This window comes from Orbicella faveolata, unplaced genomic scaffold, assembly GCF_042242905.1.
Source record: "Orbicella faveolata isolate gen_17 unplaced genomic scaffold, um_ofav_v1 contig_47, whole genome shotgun sequence".
NCBI lineage: Eukaryota > Metazoa > Cnidaria > Anthozoa > Scleractinia > Merulinidae > Orbicella > Orbicella faveolata.
In genome coordinates, this window is record NW_028301577.1 from 22,225,261 (window position 1) to 22,247,208 (window position 21,948).

Genomic DNA, 21,948 nt, shown 5'->3' on the forward strand with positions numbered 1-21,948 from the left:
TGCCATCTAAGATCCAAAGTGGTTTCTGCGCGTGGAGCCGTGGATACCAGATGCAAGGCTTAGGGAATTGACTACTCTCCATTTTCCCCACGGCTCTGCCGCGTTCGTTAGTCTCTAGCTGTGAAGAATGTACTTATGCACAAACTCCCGCCTGCTGTAGTTTGTTGAGATTTAACCTCCCAAAGCTCAAGGATTCTATCAACTGGCAGTTGACTACAGCCTTGCCAATTCACCTAGCCCTTTTAAGGTCAAGAGTCAGCCATTGGGCCATGCAAGTACCTTTCAGGTATGCAACAGTCCATAAAAGACTCTAGTTTGTAAGTAAGTAACTGTAAGGAAGTAAGTAGAAGATAAGTAACAAATTCCAAAAAGGTATTTAGTGCACCATATTTCTTTTTAAGCTCAGATTTAACAAGACTGACTGACTTAGACAGTCAACAAAAACAGGATGATTCTTCAATTCTCATCTATAATTCTGAGCTGGATTTTCAGGAACCTTCACTTACCTTCTTGTAAGCCCTTAATTTTAGCGTTAAGCTCATCTTTTTCGGACATTTTCTGACCCAAGTTGTCTGTCAACTGCTGGTTAAGCTCTTCAAGCTGACTGATCTGAGCGCCTTTTTCCAGCATGTCACTCTTATGCCTTGCAATTAATTCCTTGACCTCCAGCTCAATCATGGTCTTCTCTTTCTCCAGATCAGAGAACTGTACAGAAACAAAAATACTCATATCTGATATTTTGCCTTTTCCCTACATTGTACGTTCACACGTAATAGTCACTGAAAAACAAAACCAAACTTTCTCTAGCTCAAGTATGTCCAATACTCACTTCTCGTTTAAGTAGTGAAGGTCAAGATTCAAGTGGTATGGAGAGTAAAATAAGTGACCACTTGAATGCACAATTAGTGTAAATGGTGAAAGTGGCACTTGTCAGTAATGAAGAATAAAGTATTATTTTACGTTCAAGTAGTGAAAGTGTATCTCGTTAAGTAAGAGGCCTTATTAGCTTGTAGGGATTGCACAAGTCCTTCCACTGGTGAAACTGCAGGCATCATACACAGTTGATGGTTACAGAAGTATACTGTTGGCGTTTTTAAGGAGGAAAGAGACTATAAACTGAAAAGAAGGAAAACATAATTATATATTTTTCTAAGTGCGCTACCGTCTTTAATAATCACAAGATTTGAACTTACTTGCTCTTCAGCAATGGACCTGGCCAGCTGTTCCGAGTCAACCATTGTCAATGTCAGCTCTAGCTGAGCAGAGAGAGACTCCCTGAAAAATATAATACATATAAAATCTAACAAGGCCCTGACTCAGCGGTAATTGATATTCGAAATTTTCTCCAAATCTGCGCTATTGTAGATAATGTCTCTGCTCCTGAAAACGTTTAGGAGTTGGTCTAAGCCTTGACTCTGTGGTGGAACGTTCTATACTAGTTCAACCCTGTTGCATGCCTAGCTCTGTATTCTGAAGGTAAGGTAGGCAGGTTAAGTCTGCATACCAGCCAAGTGGCCCAGCAGACCGAAGCCTATCCCGGTTTCTGTCCGGTTTCTGTAGCATGAAGCCACTAAAAGTATTGAGATGCTAGTCCATCGCACAGTTACCCCAGCATTAAGTTTGCCAGTACCCATTTATACACCTGGGTGAAGAGAAGCACTGTGAGAGTAAAGTGCCTTCCCTAAGAACACAACGCAATGTCCCCGGCCAGGGCTTGAACCCAGACCACCTGATCCAGAGACGAGCGGACTGACCATGAGGCCACTGCGCCTCCCATGCTCTGAAGCATGGGTGTATTTAGGAGAAATTAAGCAGTGGCCACTGTTGCGGTATCTCACCTCTCTTCACTGAGCTGTCGTATTTCATTGCTCATCTCCTGCAACTGTTTTGCCTTTTCATCAACTTCTTCTCTCAGTTCTTTCACTTGGGTTTTGTACAGAGTCTGCAAAGGAAAAACACTGACTCAGATTGAAGCAACGGCAATAAAATCACTGAGGAATCACACACTAAACATTTCAACTTCGAGTTGAATTGATTGAACAAATTCAACTCCTCCACGCTTTGTAAATAGCTAACTGGCCTGCCTCCCGACAGCTGGGAGTTTTAACAAGTTTTTGTTCAATTTGCAATATTAGTTTGCTTGTTTCAGTGTCCCCAGTCACTAAAGTAGTGCTAAACACTGCAGCACTTAAATAAAGTCATTAATTTATATGGATTATTTATTTGGACTATGAAAAGCAACATATCAGACAAAATACACACTAATAAACATGCTGGCAGTGTGGAATTTTGTGCCTTGAATCGTGGGAGTTTCTCTTGGGTGTTCAGTAGATGATACCTACTGTAAAGAAAAATGTCTGTGTGCCAAGGCTAACTACAAACACTGGCTGAATAACTGGAGAGTTTTCACTTTTTCACTCACGTGGCCAGCAGCCATATAAATTTATTGGAACAAAAGAAAGTGTTTACATAAGGAAAGAGTTCATCTCCCACAGGATTGGTTTGGTACACCAACATGGCCGCCGTTTCATTGTTTTGGGTTGCTAATATGGCTGCTGTGTCGTCACGTGAAAACACTGTAAAATAGGTTTCAAAGCATTTGTTATCAATTTTTACCGAAAAGTATGTTTCTGCCTCCAGTTGGTCCTGCAGCTCTTTCATCTGTAGATCATCCACAGCACTTGCACTGGAAAAATAGGATGTGTATATATGCGGTAAATGTTTTATACTGTCTTGTGAAAAAAGTCAGAAAGGTAAGAATTCCTGAGTGTAGTAATTAGAACTCCACCCCTTGCAAAACATGGTTTCCTATACCATTCAGGGGGAGCAAAGATGTTTTACAAGACTATTTTCTGTTTTCTTGTCATTCAAGGAATAATCTAACAATTCACATGCCAACTAGTCTTTCAGGAGACAGTGTATACGTTACACATAACAGAGCAGACCCATGTCTAACAATGTATTAACTCTTCATTTAATTATTGCTTTCATTGCTTAGTGCAAATGTAAACTTTGAGAATAAAACTGGGGTTACTGTTGGGCGGTGGTAGACCATTGCCATTTGGTACATGCGATTACCTTTTGAGTTTAGTGCATGCATCTTCCAACTGCTTTCTTTCTTCCATCAGATCTTCTACTTGCTAAAAGTCAATCAAGAAAGAGATTCCTAAATGTAAAACATGGACTGTTGATTCCAAGGGATAGAGCCCAGCTAACTCAAGTTAAGACTTAATTCTAAAATAAAGAAACTTGACTACAAATCAGCTAATAGTGGGTGACTGAATAGCACTAATATGAAAATAAGTCAACATCTAAAACACCAGTTCTGAAGAACTGCCCCCAGGGACAAACAATGAATAATATGTGTTTCAAACCTTAGCAAGTTGTTTCTCTGTTGATCTCAGAGCAGCTATTTCTTGCGCGTTCATTTTCAAGTCACTTTCCAGTTGTGTTCTTCTCTGGTTCTCGGAGTCCAACTTGGCATTCAAACTCTTATTCTAACAAATAAAAGCACAAGCAAACATGAAAATTACTGTCTCTGAATAAATCTTTCAAATACAGTCAGACCCTGGTAATTCAAACTCGGTTATTTCAAATTCCCCGTTATTTCGAACTCAAACCCACTTCCCTTGAATTTGTTCTTCAGTCATTTACTATCTGCCATTTCGAACTCCCACTATTTCAAACTATTTTTTTCTTCCCCTGACTGAGTTTGAATTAGCGGGGTTCAACTGTAGCTCCAAGTAGTTACAAAATGTAATTTGGCCAGATTTAGCAACCTCTTGAATTTGTCAGCATGCTACAGCATACTCGTGACAATTGACCATAGTTCTGTTTTTCAACAGTTTCCAAGAAACGACTTTTACCATGGCAATCATAATGATATCCCAATGATGTTTAATTTTCATTTACTTTGAAGGAGAGTGGTTTGACAACTTGTTGTCCAAATTTGACAGGAAAAAAAATGTTTAACTGTTTTTAAGTAAATCTAGAAAGGTGATATAAGCTATTGAAACCCATTGTAATGCCAGGCATCAGCAGTCCACCGGATAAATCACTATCCAGTGGATAGGTGTCAACAAAACAAACCACACTATCCACTTGATACTGATTATTTATCCAGTGGATAGTGCTATCCATCCTTTGAACAACCAGGGCCAGAGCTGTAGATCTATTTTGTTCTTTTTCCAACAAATCTCACCTTGTCTTGAAGGACATTATATTCTTGTTTAAGTCTCTCCAGCTTCTGTTGTAAATCTTTAAGATCCACAGCTAAAACTGATCGTTCTCTCTCAGCCTCGGCAGCTGCTGCCTCAGCCTTCTCCCTGATCACCAATTCCTGCTCAAGTCTTTCCAAAGTTTTGCTTTGTTCAGCTCGTTCTTGTTCTGTTCTCTCTTCCAGAGTCAGTGATAACCTGTTCTTTTCTGTCTGGTAACTGGTAAGTTGTTGCTGCAAAACAAAATCACATTCAGCTCTCCCACAGTTGAATCATAGAACAGAAGTCCTAAAACCTTGGTTTAGCTTGACAATTCTTGTCGATACCTTTTAGTTCCTATAGGATGCTTACTATACCGTAGAAATCTAAGAGACTTACCTTTTTGGTGTATCAAGGATTATCGATTATTTTTTCTTTTCCTATTAAAATTCTCTTTTGGGAGTTTAGGGGACAGCAGGGATTGAGGGGGCTACTTTAACAAAAGGAATTCTGCACTTTGGTATGGCATGGTTCTTATGTCAAATTGGACGTTCTTGAGTGTTTCTAAACAATTTTTTCCCCTTCCCTTCCCTTCTCTTCCCTTCCCTCCCCTCCCTTAATTCTGGCTGATATCTGGTTACAAGTGATGTCAGCCATGACAAAGATAAGGCACTTGATCCAGGGCCTGGTTGCCAATAGCAGGCATCCAGAATCCAGTTATGCAAATACAGTTGTTAGCTGAGTCAGCTTCAATTGAGGGGTACATATAGAAAGATAAAAGTGCCGCTTGTACACTTGGTGTAGAAATAAACCTATTACAGAAGACTAATCATACCTTGTACTCTAAGGTAACTTTTTCAAATTTATTCTGGACAGACTTGAGTTCATACTCAGTGTTAGCCTTTGCCTGGACAATGAAAAACAATAAAATAACCAGTGAGCAAAAATCATTGAATGTTACAGAAGAGTACTTGTAGAAGGAGTCCAGTGGCCAAATGATCAGCGTGCTAGACTCTAGAACAAACGATCAGGATACAAGTCTAGCTGGCATAGATGCGTTTAAGGAGAGGGCCTCAGAGGACATGGCCCTCTAATATTGTCTGAAGAATAAAAAATCCGACATTCTTGGCTGTGAAAAATTTCATCACAATTGCTCCATAGTGCAGGAAATGTTGTGATCTAGATTTTTACTATTTTGCAGGCAGGGAGCAAAACATACCCTCACCCCCTTCTAAGTTGTCATGACAGCTTAAGTTCAGTCATCCTTACTTTTTCTAAGTTGATAAGATCCTGTTGAAGTTTTTGCTGCAATCTGGCATCTGATGCACATCTTGCCCTTAACTGCTCAAGCTCATCTTTTAGGAGTCTGTTCTGACCTGCAAGTAATTATTACAGACAGACAATTACATGCAAAGCAGTTTTTGGAATCGTGTTCGTTCTTAGAATGAGTCGGTACAACTACTACTGGATAATTTTGTTTCTCCTTGTCAACTGCGCTCTTGACAAGATGTGTGCTGTTAGTGAAAGGGAAAATTACCAGTAGTTCACTTCTTGGAATTAATACTGTAGGTTTAGCTGTTTACATTTCATGCAAAGAGAATCAAAACAGCCATTTTGATATAATGTATTGCCTATGGTTTATTAATAGAAATCTTCACAATTTGACAAGCTGTGTCTTTGTCATCAAATAAACAAACAAATTGTGAGTATACACTATCGTGATTAAGGATCTAGAGAAAGAAACTATTTTTATCTAAGAAGAAACAAACTTAACCAGATCACATTGTTAAAACATAGATAGACTGTTTTTCCTGTTTGCTACTTTGATACAGTTTGGCAATACATAATTGCACAGTGTCTAGCCTTGAAGCCATCTTCTAACAGTGTTAAAAATTAGCACTCGCCCACTCGCCAATGCGTGTGAAAAGTGTTGGGTGAGCACAAATCAGTGATCACTCACCTGTTAGGCGAGTGGGATTTTCATTTTTGTGAAATTATTATATCATTCGAGATGTCCAGATAATTTGCCAATAATACACTTTTTAGTTTCCAATTGGAAAATTTACTGCGATGATCATTCCTCACTTTCATACACTTTCCATTCTACCAAAAACTTCAGTGATCCTACGGAAGCTATCCTAAATGGACCAGAACAAGAAAGCTCAACATGAAATAGCAAGCTGGGCCTCCATGGTTACAAGATAGTGGAAAAAAAGTATGGTTCATGAATCATTGCCAAGACTTTTTTGAGAGGGGAGGCATCTTCCTGGGCGAGTGAAAATTACACCAGGTGAGTGCATTTTGAGAGTCACTCGCCCAAATGGCGAGCGCTGTCAAAATTTAGTTTCCAACACCGTTTTAAGATTTTACATGATCACTTCTTTATAACACTGGCAGTGACAGCTTACATTCCATATCTGCTTTGGCACTATTTGCTTGATTTCTCATGTTCATTTCTGCTTCAAGATTTCCCTGCACCTTGATAAGCTCTCTCTCTAAGCCAAGCTGTTGAAAAATGGTCAAACCAACACAGAGTTAAGAAAGAACAGAAAGTGAAGCCATAATGATGACAATCCTCACAACTGCCACATGCATGAAACAAGTAGATCACTGAACAGTTGTCAGCAGATAAATTCTAGTCTTTGCAAATCGCATTTTGGTCAGTTGATATGGTTCCCAGTATGTCTGTTCTCCTATCAAAATTGATCATTAAATGTCACTTTTTAACTAATTTATAATAGGACTTTTGTAATAGGTAAGAGTTTATGCATTCAAGTTCAAATTGACAATGAAATTCTTAACACTGTGTAACGTTTAACATCAGAGAAAGCTACAAACGAGTTTGCAAATCACAATTATTTCAACACACCATGACGTAACAGTTACCTTCTGTTCACTAATGATCCTATTCTTGTCTTGTAAATCCCCATATGTTCTCTCCATAACTGTGTACGACTACAGGAGATAATGAAGACAACACAATCATTGATATAAACACAAAAATGTTGCAAAAATATCACCTTATTTATCAGGGGGATAAATCACAAAATCCTACAGTTTGGGGGCAATTTGTTTCGAAAATAGTCCTTACACTATTCCACATTGTAGTTCCAGAAAATATCCATACCTCCTCCACAGAAAGAATTTCTCCCAACCCCTCTGGAAAGTCCAGTTAAGCTTCACATATTTCTTTAAATTTTTTGCTCTTACTGATCAACAACCCTCCCCCTCCCCCAAACCCCCAAGGCAAATTGGAGGAGGAGTATCCGGAACAACACAATAACAGTTTTGTGCACACGATAGTGTCATTTGACTACAACTACCAGAGCTCGTTTCCCAGTGTGGTTTAAACAACAGTTGTCCTAATTAACATAAGAAACTGAAAAAGTGAAGGATTCTGGTAGTTGAAGTCAAATGGCGCCATCATGCAAATCGCCTATTAGGCATCATCTACCGCAGATCAAACATACCTTCTGTAAATCACTATGTAATTTTTTATCCTTAGTATGTGCATCCGTTTCCACTCTGAGTTGTTCTGTCAACTCCCAGACCTGCTTCTCATACTGAGTTATCTTTGATTGGACACTCTGTGAGGACTGTGAAATTCTGTCCCGAGCATCAAGTTCTGCATCAAGACGGCTCTGTAGTTCCTGCACTTTGCCTTCAAGCTTACAAAGTTTCAAGAATAATCATGGTTACCAATCTGTATACGAATCTGTTGAAGCAGTGATAAAAAATAACCAAATACAAAATTAAGTAACCAAATTACTTACTTTTCTCTTCGCTTCAGCTTCAAACTCACACCGCCTCTGAGCCTGTTTAGTGAACCAGTAGCAAAAAAATTATCAAATGGATTTGATGAATTTCACAATCCATCACAGAGGTTTTTTTCCCATCCTTTCAAAATCAAGGTTATCCCTTTGTCTGTGAAACAACCACTACTTAGTGGAGCTATTTCTTGAGTTAAAATGTTTGCATAAATAAATGCAATCATGCAATCAGACACCACCCTAAACAAGAAAAGATCTTGAAAGTTCCACAAATTCAAAAGTTATCATAAAAAACCAAGATGGCATGTCCTGGGAAACTACAAAGAAATAATCAGCCTATCTCTTCTCTGGATCAGTTTTCATCAACAGCTTTATTCTAGAGAACTTTTCTCTTCTCAGAACAAATTGTGTCTACTGACAGTACAGTATGCATATTGATACAAAAGGAGGCTCCCGTCCATGGCTTAGTTTTGCAACTACAGAAAAACCTACCTCTTTTAAATCATGTTTAAACAATGCTGCATTTCTTTCAAGTTCTCTGTTTAATGATTCTACTCTTCTTTTTGCCTCAGACTGGAAAATAAAGATGGTGTTGATCAATGACCGAGAAACATTCACTTCACATGACAGGATGACAGTAACTGTACCAGCAAAATGATTCCCATTTCATTGTCAATGACAAGGAATTATTTCTGCACCTAACCTGTGCTTTTGTATTTAGGTTGGGAAAAACAATTAAATGAGTTACTCAAAGCACTCTTCACTACTGCTAGGACACCTGACAATTTTCAGGCTTACACTTTGAGCAAGCTGTAACTATGATGTATTAGACTAAAAGTCATTCTCACTAGCCCAAAAAGTGTACACCTGTTACGATACATCTGTATTCAGAATAAATTTCCTCAAAATTTTTGGGAGAAACTTCACTTGCCCATTAAGTATATGAAGGACAGAGCCCAAAATTAGAAGATTTTGCAGTTGGGCTAGTGGGCTATCAGATGCAACTTTCTTTGCATGCTTTTCTCACCTCATTGTCCAATTCTTTCATGACTTTTTCCAGCTTGGTGCTAACCATTCTGAAGAAGCAAATAACAATGCGACTGCTGAAAGGCAGCTTGTTGGAGGACAAAACATCACAGTACCTTCACTAAACCTAATTAATAGCAACTCCTGTGCAATCAGACACAGCAGCAAACTTGCACAAAAATTCTCTCTAAACTTCTCAAACTCATTAATAATTCATCAAGTTAAAACAAAGGAAATCACAAACATGAAGGAGGTTTGGATACCCAGTCTTAATTAGCATAGATTTTGGCGATTTTACTTCTCCCTTTTCTCCTTAATTTTTGTTTCAATTGAGAAGATATATCAAACACCCAAGACAGTGTTTCGTCGGCTATCCAAACACCCCAAATGTCTTCAAAAATACTCCGCTGCATGTCGTATTTTCCACTCTCTTCTCATCGTTTGGATTTCCCGATGAAACACTGTCTCTCATGTTTGATATATTATGTCAATCTCTACTTGACAATCACCATTTTTTGACTTGCTTAAGTACTTTAGTTGCTGTCCTTACAAGTGAAGCATGCCATGAAGCACTGATTGTCTAACCTATAATTATGTTCCACCTCATCTTTAGATTGCATTTCAAGTGCAACTTGTTCCTCTAATTCTCTCAGTCTACGGTTAGTAGCTTCAAGCTGAAAGATTAAACATTATATGTATAACCATATGTATAACCATTAAAAATAACATTTCCTGTTTAATGCAATGGGAACACATTTGACACGTGTCCATTATAAGGAACAACTACAGCTCACAGTCCTTTGTTTTAGACAAAACTTTCTAGTTTTTTCAAATTTTAAAAGGGACATGATTAAACAGAAGATAACACAAGTAAATAGTGCCCAAGTCAAGAGAAATAATGCTTGTAATATTGTGGGTGTCAAATTAATCCTTCATTTTGGTGCAAAATTCCAGCATTAATTTATAATTTCACACGTGAATTTACAAAATTGCCATGACAACACTAGGCATCACATTTCTTGATACAATAAACAAGTCAAAAACCCACAATTGTGAGTGTAATTTGTCACCCATGATATTACAGTGGAACCCCACCTTACGACCACCCTGTTAATACGGCCACCTTGTTATTACGACCACTTTATTCTGGCCTGAACAAAAGCTCAGTCAGTCATTTTCTTATTTAAAGAACCCCTTTAATATGGCCACCCTGTTAATACGGCCAAATTTTTGTGGCCCGTTGGTGACCAGATTAACGGGGTTCCACTGTAAAAGGTAATCAAATGGTATACTCATGAAATAAGGAAATAATTTTGCTTGCGTTTTGTCAAAATTCTAATATTACTATGACTATTACCTTTGATCGGCTATCATTTCCACCATTGGAACTATTTCCATCCTAAGGAAAACAAGATAAAAATTACCTCATCTACATGAGAAATAAGGTATTATAACAGGAAAATTCAAAGCAACGAGAGTGGATTGTCCTTTTTACCCTCCTCACCATTCCATCAGCACCACCCGCACCTGGCGAGACATTCCATCTGCAAACATGACAATTAGAATTAGAACACAACAGTTTCAATCACCCTGTAAGAAGCACGAGATGCGTCTTTCTTGATTTCTTATTTTGTTGGCTCAAACAAAATTTTAAGAACAAACCCATTTGTTAAAAGCACAATAGAATAGGACTTACTATTGGTCCAGACATGTTTATGTCATCCACTAATTTTCATTAGTTTTAACATTCTTTGTGGATTGACACAAATTTAGCATGTGTTGCCTTGCATAAAAAGAAAGTTTTCCCATGCATGTATTTTTGACATACAGCAAAGCCTTTCAGGCAGTCTTGACTGCATTGTATGCTTAGTACTAGCAGGCAGAAATACATTCCAAAGGAGAATTAGGAAACAAGATCTCTTCTATATTCCAGCAAAATTAGAGCCTGTGAGGAAATGTCAAAGGAATGCATTTTGCACAGCTTTCTCTGTTACACTGTAGGTTACTTTTGTCCAGTATAAAGGGTTAAATTGCTTGCTTAGAGAGCACCAACAGAACATTACCCAGATAGCTAAAGCAATGCATGCAGCTTACTTTTCTCTCTTACACTGTAGGTTACTTCTGTTTAGTACAAAGGGTTAAATTCCTTGCATATTTTGTATTAAGTGCGCATCACAAAAGTGCACCTTCCAGCACAAACCACATGTTTCCTGGCTACCAAGTAACACTAAGGCGTTATGTGTCTAATGGCGCATCAAGGACGGTTGATGATGACTAAGTAGTCTGAAACTTAATAGCTTACTGTAGTCTCGTACAAGATTTTATTCAGTTTATTTCTCACGATAACAGCACACATTGTAACTGAAAACAATAAACCTTCACTTACTCAACTTCCTCTGAGAATGTAAATCCTATAAAAGGTAGATGATTGCCAGCAAAAGCCTGTTAAGTGATACCAGATCAAATTTAGTATCCTTACTTATTATTATTTACCCTTGTCTAGATTTCATGCAAGAAAAAGTTGTAAATATTTTAAGACTGTTTTTTACAATAACTGTCAAATTTCTCGCATGCTGATTGGCTCATTTTTATCATCAATAAGAGTACAGATGGATAAAATTTTAACTTATGCAAGCTTTCAAGTTCAACTTTCAGCTGTCATACTGTCAATTTTTTAACCAATGAGATTTTATGGACCTTTTTAAGTAGCCAATCAAAAAGCGAGTTAAGCTATAGACACAGTTCGCGTCATTTTAAATAAAATTCACTTATCTTTGTTTATGGCGTCATTTCCCCTCGTTTATTCCCGGAATTTGACCATTTTGGAGTCTTGTTATTGTAAAAAACAAATTGACGCCAGTTTTTTATGCGTCTGTCCTCTTATTGATGATAAATTTTGTAACAACACTGTCAAAGTTTACTGCGGAACCACTCGCCTGTGGCTCGTTGTTCCACAGCCACTTTGACAATGTTATGACACAATTTATCATCAATAAGAGGACAGATGCATAAAAAACTGGCATCAATTTGTTAAATGTACACAGACTACTTGAGGCATACCTTTGGAGTAGGGAAGAACTCCTCTCCACTGTCTGGCTCAGGAATGTCATCAAAGTGAGAGTAATCATCATCACTAGAAAGCTCAGGGACCACAGGTGGAACAGCTGCCACAATAATCAAAATATAGATTGATTAGAATGCAGACCTCAGCTTCAAAAACATATGCACCTAGCAAGGTAAAAAGTGTGATACAGAAGTAAGATGGAACCAGCTTGTACAGCATATTAGATAGTATCAGATGAAAGCACTGCTTAGAAGCTGTCTTTTAAATGGGTTCATCTCCAAATTTACAACATAGATGCACAGAGTACAAAATGACCACATGAAAGTACTGCTGCTCAATATCTCTCATTTGACAGGCCATTTACTAGCATAGTGTGAAGACTTACAAGCTTGAATTATCTTTTACAGGTTGATATAAAGTACCAGATTAAATTACTGCTCAATTTCTTTTATCTAAATGCTCACAAACTAGTACTTCACACACAAGACTTACAAATTAGAATCACCTTGTATAGCATAATAAATACCAGATAAACATTACAAAATTAATATGATCACAGTGTCAAGTACATTACTTGCAAAAGTGCCCAAAATAAAAATTGTCCAAAATGTTTTGCAAGTAATCAGATTATAAAAAACCTTTTATTAAATCCTAAGCATTATGATTACCATCTCTGATGGAGTTCCAGTCCCACTGGTCGTTGAAAAAAAATCTATGCTTCTGAATCTCTGCTATCCCTCTTTGGCCAATCCTTTGAGTTCTACAAAAAAAAGGAAAAAAATATACATACTCCTTAACCTTGATGATCTTTCTTATACTTGAGAAATATTAAAGAGAACCATTTGTGGATTATTGGTGTTTTTATGCTTGTTTATGCAACCCTTGTTAAATGAAGACCTTAATTACTTACTATGATGACATAAGGAAAGTAATTTCAAAGTAGAAATGGCATTCCAAGCCTACCAGGAAAATAAAACTAAGAGATATTGTAGTTACCTGTCAGTGAGAAAACTACAAATTAAATGCTTGGCATCCTTTGATATCTCAATGTCATCAGGAAACTGCAATGAATTTTTATGATCCATAATTTTTCCTGTACAAGGGAAAGAATACAGGGTTAAGCAACCAAGTAATAATGTTGAAAACCGGAAGTCAAGTTTCCATTTGGACTATTTTCTAGCCTCAGGCTCTGAAAGTGACTAGGAGTGTTTCTACCCGTCTGTCCTCCAAAGGTTTACCCCCAGAATTTAATCTGCCAATACCCAATTGAAATCTGACTCAATCATCTTGGCCAAGAAAACAACATATTTAACCTAGCAAGGGATTAAACCCTAACTGCTTGATTCAGAGACCAGCACAAAAGCCATTCCTCTACCATGCCTTTCGCATCAACAGCCGATATGTTCCACTTTTTATTATACTTTCCACTGAAAGCATATGCACAAAATGCATTGTTCTTCAATTCAGTCACTGTAAGCCTAGGTAGCCAAAGATATTCAGACTGAAGAGAACAAGACTAACTTGTGTCAAACTTCTTAAGTGGGCTGTTAGTTTACAATTGAAAAATTGTCATACATCTTTGTATGCAAACTTCAGTTCTATCAAACAGAAGTCCTGAACAAATAATAGTGCATACACTCACCGTAAGTGCCTACAAGTGAGTCGGCATAAAATGGTGTATCACCTGAAATTACAACAAAAAGACAGTTCAAAATACTAAAGAAAAGGCCGCGTACAAAAACGACAATTCTCACAGTCCACAAAATACTGGTATTTGAACAAATACAGCAATGAGCAAGGGTTCTACTGAAAAATTACACGGGGAATATGATGATAATAATAATAATAATAATAATAATAATTTTGGGGGGGGGGCAAAAGAGGAGTGTTTATTGTGACAAAAACTATAGCTAAGCTTTACGAAATGCTATAATATTTAAATAATTTGATGTCTGTTAAACCTGTAAAACATGTTTCCGTATCTCATCATGATATCATGGTTACTACAACTAATACTAATACTACTATCATCATCATAACATTAATTAACATTAATAATAATAATAATAATAATAATAATAATAATAATAATAATAAACACTATAATACATGTACCAGCAGCTTATACCAGGCAAGCAAACATCAAAGATGTACCACTTTGCACAAAACATTATTTCACATATCAGTAAACATTGAACAATAATATTTTTACTCCTATGCAAACATTTGAAGATTTTTGTAACCTTTGTCAGGCATTCTTTCAGCTTAATAAAAATAATTCAAAAGTCTGTGTGTGAATCAATTCATCACAAGGTAAAATTAAGGCAGTGGTCCATAGATGCAAATGATCTTAATTCAAGCCGTCTAGACCATTACACACCAACTCACAGGGTGCTTACTAGGGAACTGTAACATTGGAGCAAGTGTATTTATAATACAGAAACAGCAATTCAACTTACCAACCAGCAGCTCATACAAGAACACTCCTACACTCCACCAGTCACACTCACGACCATAGTAGCCTTCACCACCCTGAGACTTGAGAACCTAATGTGATATGGTAAACTAAAGGTCAGTGTCCAGGAAAAATGTACAATCTACTTCGATCGGATACACAAGCTCTTCCAAAAGGAAAATAATAAAGTTAATCCAAGCTGTGGGAGTGCACTGGAGGTTTATCACAACTGAGCTTAGTTATATGATTTAGTTTCAACAAATCTCCACTAGCTTAGTGATAGTGTCTAACCTTTAAGTTACTATCACTCTTAATTAAACAAAGCTCTGTCTATAACCGGTACCGTTACTAGTTATATTTCTTTTTATATTTATATCTATATATTTTTTTTCTCTTTCCACCTCTTCGTTTCTTTAATTTTCCTACAACCGATTCAAAGCGTAATAATTCTTGTAACTACTCAGCTCATTTAGTTTTTACTATTTTGAGTAGTTTTTTAGCTTATTTAAGTTTAATGTATTCTTTTGCTGAATGATTTTCTCTGTATTATGCAAAATAAAATGGTGGTTGTTGTTGTTGTTGTTAACAACTCTTGTCCCCAGAGACCATGATTATCCTCCTCCAACACCAGAAGTCCACAATTCTCAGACTTCTCATCAAATCTGACGGGAAAGGAGGACTGTTTCTTACCTCAGGAGAAATATAATCAGGTGTACCAACCGCTGTATCTGATCTAACCATACCATCCTACAAGATAAAGTTTAAGGTATGTCAGTTAGTCCCAAAAGAAGTTCTCATGCTGCATTGAGAGCAAGCAAAAATTCTTTATTAGATCACTACACAAGGCAAAATTGTCACAGCCTCAAAGAGCGAGATCTTTTAAGGAACACGTCTTAAAAGACATGGCTGTTCCTAAAGAAATCTATGAATTAACTGCATGAGCATTTGTACTAACTCATTAAAAAAGAATTAGATTATACCTTGTCCATTCTCATGCAAGTTCCAAAGTCTGCAAGCTTAAGATGGCCTTGCTTGTCAAGAAGCATGTTGTCTGGTTTCACATCCCTATGTTAAAAAAGTCACGTCAATCTTCACTAAACAAGTTAAGGCTTAATCATTCCAAAAAAAAAAAAAGGGTGACCAGGCCATCCAGGCCATATTTCAATAGTCACCATGTTTGCTTTCACCTGTGAAAATTGGGCAAGTGACTTAGCTTTGAACAGGCAAAGAAGTTACGATCTATAGATTTAAGCTAATTTCTTATTATTTCTGAAATTGTTTCCATAGTTAGCGTATTGAAAAAATGGTTGCTTTCAAGAAACTATTCAGAACTATAGCTGTATCAATTAAGTCTTACCATAAATAATGTGCCTTTAAATAAAATTGTCAGTAAAATAATTTTATCAACCTTGTCGACACGGATAGCACATATTAAACTTATGACTGTCAAACCAGTGGCCCTCAGATTCCCAGTTACACTAGGGGTGAGAAATGTCACTTGGTTTTTGTCCAGGGATGAAAACACAAGAACTTGCAGAAAAATCCTTGGATCAAGGACAAAAACCACTAACAAACTCACATACAATGTCTGGTACCAAGTCCAGAAATTGAACATGGGCCACATTGCTGGGAGGTTCTCAACACTGTGGTTATATATCATCCTCACAGATGCTCGACTACTGGGACGGGTTAATTTTCCAAGTTGTACCTTCTTTACAATACTTGTTATCCAATCAGAATAGATGCTATAAAACCACAATTTTATCGAATGAGAACCAGGGACTTTCCCAGGAGATACACGTAAAGGTTTTCCAATAATAATAATAACAGTAACAGTAACAGTAACAGTAACAGTAACAGTAACAGTAACAGTAACAGTAACAGTAACAGTAACAGTAACAGTAACAGTAACAGTAACAGTAACAGTAACAGTAACAGTAACAGTAACAGTAACAGTAACAGTAACAGTAACAGTAACAGTAACAGTAACAGTAACAGTAACAGTAACAGTAACAGTAACAGTAACAGTAACAGTAACAGTAACAGTAACAGTAACAGTAACAGTAACAGTAACAGTAACAGTAACAGTAATAACAATAATACCTGTGAATAAATCCCATTGAATGGATGGCATCAAGGGCTAGCACCACTTCAGCACCATAGAACTTGGCCCACTTTTCAGGAATGTCATAGTTACTCATAAGGTTGACCAAATCACCTCCTGCACAAAATAAGGGATTTTAATTTATCAGATCCTACAGTGTTTCATGCAATGTCACAACCACAAAGTATGAGGGCTTGTTTTTGTTTTGTTTCCTCCGAAATGAAATGGTACTGGTTTGGCTTCAAGGGTGATGTATTTACATAGTGGCAATGGGTGATTCCAGAAAATATCTACCCTATGACACTGGCAGCTCTTTGGAATTCTGAGGGCAAAGGGGGTTCCTTGAACTGGAGATCCAAAAGCATGGCGGGCACTTACGATTGGAATTCAGAGGGCAAGGGTGGGGGAGATTTCTAGAGGGGACAGACAAGTGCAAAAGCGTAAATGAACTGACAACACTGCTGACTACCACAAAAAGCAAGATACAATAGGGGCATCAATCAATCATGCATGTGTTAACATTCATTTACAGAGGGAAAGCAATAAAATCTGGGTTGTACATTGGGCTCCACAGGCCTTAAAGTTGATGAATTTCTTGTCAGAAAACCATTTGTGACAAAGGCCGACCCTATGTGCCAGCAATATATATTCATGAAGAAATCGCTTTGGTGGTGTCTGAACAAGTGTCGCTCATAGTATCAAAGGTAAATTAGGCAGGATTTACTCACGCATGTTCTAATTTCCATAGTAATTAACAGACAAAACGATTGAAATTTTTATTGATCCTTCACAAGTTTAGATGAAAACTAGTTGCAAAATTGCGACTGAAGAGGAGGAAGCCTTAGTCGCTGAACATTTAGTCACGAATTCATGTGATCAAATCGGTCACAATTTTAAGTCCTGCAGACAGTTGGTAAACTTCTGGGAAGATGTAAAAGTGTTAAATCTCTTTCATTGGAAGTTGTAGGGTCAAACTAGGATTCCAGATGGTTGAAGTAAAAAGCAGGAATCCAGAAAGGACGGCAGCTTGATGATTTTGGAATTCGGAGGGCATGGGGGATAGAGCATTTTGGAATTTCCGATGGAAAGGGGGTTAAAATGTTCATGCCACCCCTGGTAAGGTATGGATATTTTCTGGAATCACTCAATAGTGATTCTAAGCTAGATTGAAACAATATAGTATGGAAAAATACAAAGGTATTACTCTGCTTGTTTTAAAACTTGATGCTGTTAGATGCAGTTTAACAAAATTAACAACAAAGAGCAGCTGGCAGTTCCGGCCGGCGGTATCCATATGGTATTGCAGGCTCAGTGCACTTCACCATTGTGCTAGCGTGTTCCAGCATGGCGGTCCCTGGAACATTTTTTGGTTGTAGGATTAAGCAACTTCCTGCACATCTTTGGTCTATTCATGAACGTCTTTCTGCATCCCCCCCCCCCCCCCCACCTCCCCTCCCTGTCTCCACTGTTAACTCAGTGTGATGGGTGCCTGGAAGACTGTGTTGGGGCTCATGACTGGGTTGCGGATATTGCCGGCCATGGGAGCATTATACTGTCTAGGGGCCGGTAGGTCACAGTGGAGGCCCCTGGATATCCCAGGCACCCATCTTCCATACAGCATGATGCAGTTGTTAATAATATAAACACAGCAGTAACATTTCTGCTAAAATTCAGTTGGTCACAAGAAAATGTGGCAAGGTCCACCATTTCAACTCTTGCCTAGCTTGTATGAAAACAGGGAATAATGCTCAAAATGCTCATTTCTTTAATATAACGCAAAACATACTCGTGAAAGGGAGTTCTATGTATTAAAGTAATAATTAATAATCAGTTATCATGCAGCGTATTCTTACACACGAGTCTCCCCAGATTTCCCAACACCTGAATAATTCCAAAAACAAGACACTACTTCTATCTGAAATAGCTCTTTATCATCTGTTTAAAGGGATTTTTTTGGTTTGCTCCATTTCAGGCCTCGTTTGTTTAATTTCTTTGGACTAACTAAACTGCACAGACCAGAGGTTTCTCAAGCATGCATTTCAGACTGTACACTACATTGTAAATAAACTAAATAAAACAGTCTCAATTGCTTTATGACAAGGTCTGAGAAACTCCTGCTCTGTCTCAATACTGATTCTGCTCCTGCTGTACCTAAGTTATTTAAATCAGACGTTGGCAAAATTCCAGCAGCGTCATGTAGACCATTCCAAACTGCGATACGGCAAGCTAAAAATTCAGAAGTAGACATGCATACCTCCCTAACAGGAACACTCCTTTAGGGAGGAGAAATGTTTTGTAGAATGTTGCTTTTATTTTGGTCTTTATCAACTTTTCATTCAATATATCTGACAATCAAACACCACATCTACATGTGCAAACAAGACGCTTGATATTTGCACTTGCTTTTCAGAAGTCAGTCAAGTTTTCAAAACAAAATTTACTCTAGTAGAGACCTGTATTGTACTGATATTTACCTGCCATATAGTCCATCACCATATATAAATTTTTAGCATCTTGGAAGGCAAAGTGTAACTGTGAAAAATAAACAGAGTTTGTAAATAAGTCTATTATTAAGTGTATTTTTCAGACCGTAAAAAGAAATCCTAGTTACCCTTTCTACTTTGCCTCGAGATAATTATAAAAATAACATTGGAATTTTAATCAGTCATTTCCCTTAAAAGAGTCCAGTTTCTTGAAAATGTAGATGAGCTTTTTAAATCATTCTGCTTGTAGCAACCTGCCATTATTAACTTGTCATTTACAAGTTGTTATCATTGATCTTTTCTGTCCTATTGAAGTAATAAATGTGGTTTTTCCTGGTTGCTATTCTATTATGAGGTTTCCATTTACCATGATGTCAGCTCTTGAATAAGATCAAATTCAAAATCGCCAGGCACATGAACGAAACAGGCAAACAGATGACTTTAATTGATTACCTTGACGATCCAAGGACTGGTAGTATGAGCCATAATTTCACGCTCCTCCCAAAAGAATGCAGAATCAGATCTCTTGATCTATGTAATGAGTAAGAGTGGCAATTAATTAAAATAATTAATATATATCACCTCATATTACAGACATCCAAGTTATAAGGACAAGACAGGACAGGCCTGTTTGTCCCAAGCTTACAGAAAATTAAACCTGCTATATGGACATCTTGGCAATACAGACAGTGGGATAACAGTGGGATAACAGAATGGTGGATCGCAGAACAAGCAGTCAAGGTTCTAGCAGTTGCCAGGGTAACCATGTCGGACACTTTTCTCAAGTTTCAATTGAGTACAATTCTATCCAGAGATAACTTAAACAAATAAAGGTTTAATTATTATGATCCACAGAATTTCTCCATAATGGTATAATGGCTGAAAAATACTTCATCTAAAATAAACATTCAAATAAAATGTGTCCAAAATGCTGGGGTGCGAACATACTTTTCACCTGCTATTGAAGGAATCACTTGACATGGAATGCAATTATGAAGTGAAATGTACAAAATAGTCAAAGAAGAAAAGAAGTTAATTTTGTGTGCAGAACAACTAAATGTCATAGTTCCAGTAGTATTTTATGACACATTGCCTAATGTGCAACTTGCAATGACAATATTTGGTGGACTGAGACTGCAGTTGCATTGAAACCGTCCAGTTAATATTGTGTTAGAAAACAGTCACTTTTGCTTCTACTACTGAAAACTTTATACTAATGATCCTTGAGAATTACAATTAAAAAATGATTGATTTGCAGTGTAGAACACATGTTGGGTGTCTGACAAAACATTTTTGCAAAGTACTAATACACTTAGTGAGTTGATCTCGTATTTTAATTTCCATTCCACCCCCCTCCAAACTGTATCCCTTTAGCAATGCAAAAACTATTGCAAAGGGATGTAAATCCAGTTAATAACACTACAATTGTAGGGAAAATACAAGCACATTAAAGGCTTTATTTTGCAGGTAGGTGAACACAAAACCAACAGTAAATAAGCATAAATCAACATTCTCAATTTATCCCAGGTATTTAAAGAATTGAAACCAGGGGCGACTTTTTCGCTAATTTGTTTACAACGTAATACTCGTACATTACAAATCTAGGGTCGGTATTAGAAGCATGTCTCTAGAACTCGACATCTAAGCTTCACCAGTTCAAAGCATTATTATTTAACTAAATCCTGATCGTAAACACAACAACCATATGGGAAAGTGTACATTCTTGTGCAGGCGAATCAAGTCCAACGCGAAAGTCACATTAATTAACGGCTTGTTCAGAAAGCCACTGCTTTTAAAAGGAGCAGATGACCTCAAAGGAAAGGGCATCCTTTGAGGATCTAACTCTAAAACACAAGGAAAGTGTTCACGGCAACTGCAGTAATTTAAAATTTACACAAATTCAAGTTCTTATGGACGATCTTAAAATCAAAATCCGTGCCAGTTGCAGAACTAGCTTTGTAGCTACAACGACATAAAGGAATCTAAGTTAAGTTGTCTCTAAATTTTTAAGAAAGTGAGACGTAATTTCAACGCTTAAAGCTTTTACAGCGAAACAACGGTTTGTTGTTTTTTACCCTTTGACTAAAACAGCTAAACTTTAATAGCTCCATAACCACGCAGAAGCTATTTAACTCTAACATGGTTTCTTCAGAGTTGTCCAACTTACCATCTCAAATTTGCTCAGAAGCTTCATAGCATATACTTTTTTCGATGCTTTGTGCCTCACCTGAATAGGAAAAAAAATCGAACAGTTTTCTTTCTTTTTTTTCAACAAGCGAAACAGCTCGAATGATGAGGCTCGCATTCGATAGCATCGTATCGTCAATAAAATATCCGCATCTCTCAGTTGCTTTGCTGATTCATCTGCTGTCGTATTGGGAGAGGAAATTACTTTTATCGAGAGGCCGAACGTACAAATTTACTTTGTTATGAGAACACTAAGAAATTAATACAATATTAATGGGAAGATTTGCTCTCGAGGATATTATTTACCGTCCATAAAGGTAAAAGTATAAAACGAGTTACTGACCAACTGAACTTCGCCAAATGCACCGCGTCCGATGACTTTTACGATCTGAAAGTCTTTGGCATTCATACGACACTCTTCTATTACTTTACATGGCTTCTCATCTGAAAAGCAATTAAACCTATCTTAGTATATGCCTCTTAAGAACCGTTAAAAGCAAATATTAAGCTTACATCTTTGTAAGAAGTTTTCGACGTTCTTGTTTCGTCTGAGGGCTGGAAAGTCACAATCACACACCAACGACTGGATGCCATCCTAACAAAACAGAACAAGATAAACCTTGAGTTGCCTGACAGTGAGGCAGTTAAATAAAGCATCATTTA

General features: G+C 37.3%; 1 protein-coding gene across 2 annotated transcripts in view; it reads right to left on the reverse strand.

The window, feature by feature from the left end:
- The window catches only part of LOC110067631 (rho-associated protein kinase 2-like), a 31,124-nt gene that overhangs the window by 8,863 nt on the left and 313 nt on the right, over nucleotides 1-21,948 (reverse strand). The window contains exons 2-33 of one of the 2 annotated variants that reach the window (XM_089280428.1): nucleotides 21,799-21,880; nucleotides 21,629-21,729; nucleotides 21,266-21,325; nucleotides 19,552-19,629; nucleotides 19,090-19,147; nucleotides 16,615-16,732; nucleotides 15,492-15,576; nucleotides 15,202-15,258; nucleotides 14,516-14,603; nucleotides 13,699-13,740; nucleotides 13,053-13,149; nucleotides 12,725-12,816; nucleotides 12,053-12,156; nucleotides 11,379-11,434; nucleotides 10,497-10,536; nucleotides 10,350-10,391; nucleotides 9,578-9,666; nucleotides 8,994-9,042; nucleotides 8,459-8,539; nucleotides 7,970-8,011; nucleotides 7,667-7,864; nucleotides 7,083-7,151; nucleotides 6,605-6,701; nucleotides 5,466-5,572; nucleotides 5,032-5,103; nucleotides 4,202-4,450; nucleotides 3,375-3,497; nucleotides 3,079-3,140; nucleotides 2,617-2,686; nucleotides 1,839-1,942; nucleotides 1,194-1,275; nucleotides 507-705 (exon numbers count right to left, since the gene is read on the reverse strand). In XM_089280428.1, coding sequence (XP_089136554.1) covers nucleotides 507-705; nucleotides 1,194-1,275; nucleotides 1,839-1,942; nucleotides 2,617-2,686; nucleotides 3,079-3,140; nucleotides 3,375-3,497; nucleotides 4,202-4,450; nucleotides 5,032-5,103; nucleotides 5,466-5,572; nucleotides 6,605-6,701; nucleotides 7,083-7,151; nucleotides 7,667-7,864; nucleotides 7,970-8,011; nucleotides 8,459-8,539; nucleotides 8,994-9,042; nucleotides 9,578-9,666; nucleotides 10,350-10,391; nucleotides 10,497-10,536; nucleotides 11,379-11,434; nucleotides 12,053-12,156; nucleotides 12,725-12,816; nucleotides 13,053-13,149; nucleotides 13,699-13,740; nucleotides 14,516-14,603; nucleotides 15,202-15,258; nucleotides 15,492-15,576; nucleotides 16,615-16,732; nucleotides 19,090-19,147; nucleotides 19,552-19,629; nucleotides 21,266-21,325; nucleotides 21,629-21,729; nucleotides 21,799-21,880 — 2,893 coding nt within the window. Of the gene's footprint in view, nucleotides 1-506; nucleotides 706-1,193; nucleotides 1,276-1,838; nucleotides 1,943-2,616; nucleotides 2,687-3,078; nucleotides 3,141-3,374; nucleotides 3,498-4,201; nucleotides 4,451-5,031; nucleotides 5,104-5,465; nucleotides 5,573-6,604; nucleotides 6,702-7,082; nucleotides 7,152-7,666; nucleotides 7,865-7,969; nucleotides 8,012-8,458; nucleotides 8,540-8,993; nucleotides 9,043-9,577; nucleotides 9,667-10,349; nucleotides 10,392-10,487; nucleotides 10,537-11,378; nucleotides 11,435-12,052; nucleotides 12,157-12,724; nucleotides 12,817-13,052; nucleotides 13,150-13,698; nucleotides 13,741-14,515; nucleotides 14,604-15,201; nucleotides 15,259-15,491; nucleotides 15,577-16,614; nucleotides 16,733-19,089; nucleotides 19,148-19,551; nucleotides 19,630-21,265; nucleotides 21,326-21,628; nucleotides 21,730-21,798; nucleotides 21,881-21,948 lie in introns of both variants that reach the window. The other variant, XM_089280427.1, reaches the window with a different exon arrangement.